The sequence below is a fragment of the Adiantum capillus-veneris genome, chromosome 16 (assembly GCF_014529385.1).
Source record: "Adiantum capillus-veneris isolate H3 chromosome 16, ASM1452938v2, whole genome shotgun sequence".
In the NCBI taxonomy this organism is placed as follows: domain Eukaryota; kingdom Viridiplantae; phylum Streptophyta; class Polypodiopsida; order Polypodiales; family Pteridaceae; genus Adiantum; species Adiantum capillus-veneris.
Genome location: NC_140946.1, coordinates 138,592,929 through 138,598,958, shown reverse-complemented (window position 1 = coordinate 138,598,958; position 6,030 = coordinate 138,592,929). Strand labels below are relative to the sequence as shown.

General features: G+C 43.4%; 3 protein-coding genes across 4 annotated transcripts; 2 read left to right on the top strand and 1 right to left on the bottom strand.

Annotated features, from left to right (window-relative positions):
• Window positions 1–270: 270 nt before the first annotated feature.
• Window positions 271–3,236, top strand: LOC147439954 (uncharacterized). Of its 2 annotated transcripts, XM_086485667.1 has the most exons (4): window positions 271–1,642; window positions 1,739–1,940; window positions 2,034–2,088; window positions 3,196–3,236. In XM_086485667.1, the coding sequence occupies exons 1-3, from the start codon at window positions 1,617–1,619 to the stop codon at window positions 2,058–2,060; spliced, it is 255 nt and encodes an 84-aa protein (XP_086341793.1). In that variant the 5' UTR covers window positions 271–1,616; the 3' UTR covers window positions 2,061–2,088; window positions 3,196–3,236. The 2 variants fall into 2 exon arrangements, with proteins under 2 accessions (XP_086341793.1, XP_086341792.1); XM_086485666.1 differs by lacking the exon at window positions 3,196–3,236 and having other exon boundaries at window positions 272–1,642; window positions 2,034–2,315.
• Window positions 3,237–3,391: 155 nt separating this feature from the next.
• Window positions 3,392–4,477, bottom strand: LOC147439953 (MFS-type transporter clz9-like). The gene has a single exon (XM_086485664.1). The coding sequence runs from the start codon at window positions 4,475–4,477 to the stop codon at window positions 3,392–3,394; it is 1,086 nt and encodes a 361-aa protein (XP_086341790.1).
• A 26-nt stretch (window positions 4,478–4,503) lies between these two features.
• LOC147439952 (uncharacterized) lies at window positions 4,504–5,224 on the top strand. The gene has a single exon (XM_086485665.1). It carries the CDS (start codon window positions 4,512–4,514, stop codon window positions 4,977–4,979), a length of 468 nt encoding a protein of 155 aa, XP_086341791.1. The 5' UTR covers window positions 4,504–4,511; the 3' UTR covers window positions 4,980–5,224.
• The last annotated feature ends 806 nt before the right edge of the window (window positions 5,225–6,030 follow it).

Below are 6,030 nucleotides of genomic sequence, written 5' to 3'. Positions count from 1 at the left end.
TGAGATGATAAGGTTGTGGTGAGGATAGATGGGGTAATTTCTGCAATCAATAATTTCTTTGTGAAAAAAGAGAGAGTGAGAGGAGTGCGTCTTTTATGTATCCAACCAACGTTAGACATGTGTCGCTTCATTATCTAACTCTATCTTATCACATCCATGTTAAATACTCCTATTGTGTATCCAACCAACGTTAGACATGTGTCGCTTCATTATCTAACTCTATCTTATCACATCCATGTTAAATACTCCTACTGGAAGGCTGTTAGTTCAATTCTGCCGATTCTCTTCACATGAGATCTCTCTCACCCTCTAAAAGGCGTATGTAGGATTTGAACACGCAGCAGCGTATAATTCAAACTTCATTGAAACTTGCCTAGCCGACCCGCAATCTTGCTACACTGGGCAACACACAGGTTAAAAAAAAATATGAGCCTTCTGTGCACTCACCTCCCCTGCCAGTCGCCCCTGACACTTCCCTTGCCAGACGCCGGTTTCACCTCACGCGCCTCCTCTGGCCGCAAGATGGTACAAAGGGCTGAGAGCAGCAGGAGAAAGGGTTGCCGTGAGCTAGGGTGGCATGAGAGCAGAGCCAGATATCACGTAAGGGCGTTATCGCCAGTTGCAAAGAAGATAGGAGGCTGCCAAGAGGCACCAAGCACTGCAAGGAGGCTAGCTTGGAGAATTGTAACTCTCGGGGCGTGGCTGCAGGCTGCCATAACCCCTGGCTTCCCCACCCCCTTGTTTGCAGGATGTCGCTCAGACGTCCTCTCTCTGCCCCCAAAAAATAGAGAGAATCTACTTGTTTTATGAATTTGTCGCAGCTGGTACCCCCTACTCGTACTGAGCTATGGCTACGCTGTGCATGCGAGCTTCCTACGCCTGCTGGTTGCACTAATCTGTCGAGCAGGTTGACACCCGCCACATTTTACCCCCTCTTTCGGAGCCTCCATGAGCTGCAAGGGCATCATGTCCCCCATTTTATCTGAGTCCGCCATGAGTTGCAAGGGCAACATGGCTGCCATTTAACTGAGCCCGCCATAGCCTACTGAAGTGAGAGTCCCGTTGGCCATAATGGTCAAAGTGTGGACACATGTAGGGAATCATTTGCCCTCTGCTTCTCCTTGCGCTCCTTAGAGTTTGCTATTGCGGGCACAGCAATCATCACACCTGCAGGGAATCGTTTGCCCTGCTGCTTCTCCTTGCTCTGCTCAGAGTTTGCTATTGCGGCCTAGGTCATCAAAGACCAGTTGTGCAGAGCACCACCAATTGGCATGCCAGGGAAGATCAATGCTTGCATCGCAATCTTACCCCTTGGCCCATGGTGAGTCCGGGAAGATCAGTGTGCTTGCATCACAAACTCGTTCCGAGAATCACATTTCTGTCTCTCAACTACCCTGTTACGCTTGAAGAATGTAGGTCGCAATGGAAGGGACATATGCCCCTAAGTAGCTCTCCGTGGTCACATAAAAGGGGCACTTGTGGAGGGCAAGGAAGAGGTCAGAGAAACCTTCAGAGCTGTACAGACATCTTTCGCAATGCCCTCTTCGTTGGTCGGCAAGTCCTCAAGTAGAAGGAGCAAGGGGCTTGGTTAAAACTGGATGGCATTGCAGTAGGGAATGGTCCGACTCATCGCATTGTTCAGGTAGCTCTTGATGCACATACTTATTTATATTTTGACTTGAATAGTTGACATTTGTAATGGTTTCTTCTGGCTTGAAGTATTTTTGTATGTTATCAGATTCAAGACCATGGCCCCACTACTTATCATATGGGGGTTATTACTGAAAATCAAAGAGAGGCACTACATGCATCGCCATGAAGGTAGTTGCTTCAAGAAAGGAGGAAAAAGACAAGCTACTGGTGCTCAACTCATGAAGGCTCTGCTTGGATTTTTCTATTGTTGCTCAATCCACCGAAAGACATGCTGGAGGCAGCCATATGTGAGGACTTGTAGCTTTGATGTGAGCTCTTTCTGTATGATGAATGTTTTTTTTTTTTCACTTGACGTTTCGTTCTTCTTCGGTTGCTTGTAGGTGAGTTACTACTATGCCTACTGTTAAAGAGTGCCATCAAAACTAAAGTTATTAGGTGAGGTTTTTACCTCACTCAGTAATCATGTCTTTGTTGATTTAGGGTGTGTGTAAAATATTAGGTCTCAAACCAAGTCTCATGACAGCTTGATGTCTTGTGTATTATGCAAGACATCGGTAATTTTGAAAATTGATTAAAACATCTGATAATTAGAAACACACATTGAAATTGTAAATCTAATACAAAATGAATTGAAAGTTATTGAAATCAAAAGATTGTAAAAAGCTGTCTGCTCTTCTTTGTATTGTGTAGCTTAGAAATGATTAAGTTTGCATAAGGCGATGATAAAGTGATATCCGAATGATAATGGGAATCAGAAAGATATTAAAGTTGTGGGCTTACAAAAAGTGGTTTGTTATGTGCTCCTAAGGAAAGACTACACGGCCGAGAAATTGTGCCTGAGGAATTGTATTGAGCCAAAACAAGAGCTGATATGTGTATATACCTTGCAAAAAGGGGGTGGGAATATTCTTAGGCTCATATTTGTAGCTGGGCTTTTCGTGTAAGATGTAGCTTCTCCATTCGACGCATCCGAGCATATGCATGATACGGTTGGTCTATGTGTAGTGGACGTAAGGGCAAACCTTATAGAGAACCTCCCTCCCATAATACCGAACGTAACTTTTCTTCAAAAATCTGTTGTTGTAATCCCCAATTCTTCTTTGCAAGCTTTGCTTCTTGTGCATCTATCTTTCATTGTCGTGCTGCATCCTTTTCAGCCAATGCTTGTGTTCTTTTCTTCTCCTTCTCCAATCTCTTCTCTTCCTTTGCTTTTGTAATCTGTTCTTTCTTTGCATTTTTGGCTTTCATACTGTCCATGTATTGACTTGAAGTGAGAATCAAACTATTGGTATAATCGACAAATGCTTCACGATTGACTTGTCGAATGCACATCTCTGTTGGTGGAACCCACAAAAGATCGATGATGCGATGTCTTTCATCTCTACCACATGTGAAGCTGGCTGGTTCTGAGTTGGTGTTTTCATTTGCAAACTGATTCTGATTTTCATATGAAAACTGATTGTAATTTATATTTGCAAACTGATTCTGATTCTCATCTGAAAGCTGATTGTGATTTATATCAGCTAATTGATTTTGATGTAGCATCCTCTTTCTTTTGGATGGAACAAATTCTTTCTCCCCAATGAGATTGGATTATCTGCAATCAAAACATCGATATCTGTCACTGCCTTCTCTAATCGAGTATTTGCATCAATAGGTTGAATTGCATGCCCCTCTAAATATGCTGCTTGAATTTCAACAGTGGAAACTTCCTCCTCTACCAATAATTGTGTAAAGCTCATTGCATTCTTGTTTGTCCTTGGGCTGCAAAGATGCCTTCATCTTGTGCATGCTCCATCTGTCCTTGAAATGCAAAAATGTTGTCTCCATCTCCTTGAGTTGCCACATTGTTCAATGTGAAAATTGCCTCATCTTCAAAGTCGTCTTGCATGGGTGTGCTGGGCACCTGAGATTGTTCCTCTTCAATGACCATAGTTGGATCCTCTGTGAGGTTGATGTGATTGCATGGAATTTTGTCAAAATTGACGACGGATGAATCTAGTGGCCATATGCCCGTTGCCCGAAAGCCAGCCTTTATGTTTGACTCCGTAAAAGAACTTTGTATAGCCCTTGCCACAAGTGAAGCTAGCTCACTTTTGGTTGCTTGTCTTGAGGCAGCTCGTTGTTGCCATATATCTCGTTCTTTTCTGAATTGAACCTTTAACGATTTAAATACTGACACATCCAACGGTTGGAGCTTGTGGGAAGTGTGGGCAGGTAGAGTGATAATGTCAATCCTTGCATCATGTGCTTTGGCCACAACGTCGAGAGACACATGGCTTCCATGTCCATCAAGAATAAGAAGGTGTCTATTATCCTTGCCCATATTCCTTGTAATAGCATTATCAAAATGCTCAAGCCATGCTTTAAATAATTCACTCGTCATCCATGCTTTCTTTTGCATGGCCATTGCCGCTCTCGACTCACATTGTTGAATATAATTGCTTGTGATACGACTGCCCTTGAAGATGTAGTAGGATGGAATGGCTTCACCGGTTGCATTAACACAACATAGCACTGTCATCCATTCACGGGAATCACATGTAACGCCATAGACAGCCTTAGATACCTTCTTTGCAAGCACTTTCATTCCCTTGTCTCGGCAACCTTGAAAGCCCGTTTCGTTTGCATTCCAAATATTAGAGGGTGGATAATTATGCTGCATATACATCTTTTGTAGGTTGTCATGAAGTGATTTGACAATTTCTGGTTTGAACCTTGTTGCTCTTGACTGGTCCACAAGCGTTGGTGTTGGGAAGTGGCAAGACATAGCAATCCTGGAGATTGTAAAGTCAAGCGTTGGTGTTGGGAAGTGGCAAGACATAGGAATCTTGGAGAGCTCGGCGCACGCGCCATGGATGGTCGGAGGACGGGATCATCTTGGGAGCAAAGAAGCCTCAGATGCAGGACACATCTCCATTTTTGGAGCCCTCTATTATCATCAACCTTACTTCACACTACAGCCATTCCCCATATCTCCTCCTCTCCCCATGCAGATAGCTGTTAAGGCTTCCCTTAGCCATGTATTTGTACACCAACAATGCTTTCCCCCTCTCACAGCACCAGCCTTCCAGATCCAAGAGGTTGTGGTGGTGAATTTCGCTCATTATCTGCACCTCTTGCATAAAATCCTCTACATTCACTCCATCTTTTATCTGCTTTATGGCTACTGTGGTGCCATCTCTCAGAACGTCCTTATAGACCATGCTGGTGGCCCTTTGCCCTATGCAATTCTCAGGACTAACTGTGTGGACATATGCACAGTCTACGAACAGACTCACAAAGGTGCCAGAACACTTTCTAAGCTAACCGAACCCTTGTCATGAAGTAGCTTGTCCACATGCACATAGAGTTAGGTGTGCACGTGACATTCCCTCCTTTTTGAAGAGAAGTATTGGTACCGATATGCATGGCTTCCTTGTAGGCTGCCAACAATTCCGGATAATCTTTGAAAAACTCTTCATCAACCCACCCTGCCTCGTGGGTTCCTCGATCCTTGAACTTCAGAAAGTATTGTCTCACTTGCTTCTATGAACCATGGCGAAATTGATGCAACAATACTTGCTCTGGCTCCATGACTTCAGCTTCATCAATGATCTCCGGTTCTTCTTCTTCGGAAATGTCCTTTGGAGGTGTTTCCTGAAACACTTTCAACCAAAAAACATAGAAAACGTTGTGCATTGACCATGAGTTAGGCAGTTGCAATTTTATTGAAACCTCATTTATCTTTTTAATGACAGGAAATGGACCATACATTCTGAAAGACAACTTTGGACACTTCTTTCCAACTTCCTTAAGACATTGCTTCATGATTCTTAAATACATCCAATCGCCTTCCTTGATCGAAACATCCTGACGATGCTTATTAGCCTGCTGTGAGTAAGACTCCTGAGCCTTGCTTATCCAAAGCTTCACACTCTCAGAAATCTCATCCAACGACTGACTTTCAGCATTGACATCAGACATTTGACTGACCGAGCGAGTCAAAAGTGACTAGAACGGACAACGAAAAGCTGCCTCATACGGAGTTCGACCAATGGTAGAGGAAAAAGAGACATTCAAAATAGCCTAAACCAATGGGAGATAGAGCTCCCAATGAGACTGTTGATCATGCATATATGACTTTAAAACATCAAAAGCCAACTGATTGTAAATCTCTGTCTGACCATTTGAGTGTGAATGAAAAGCTGATGAAAAATTCAACTTAGTGCCAAAATTTTCAAAGAGTGCGCGCCAAAAAGTGGACGTGAACTTAACATCCCTATCTGAAACAATCGATTTTGGCAAACCACAGAGGGGGTACCAATGCTTAATGAACAATCGTGCTACAACTTGTGCGGTGACTGTGGCCTTACAAGGAATCAACATGCAAAACTT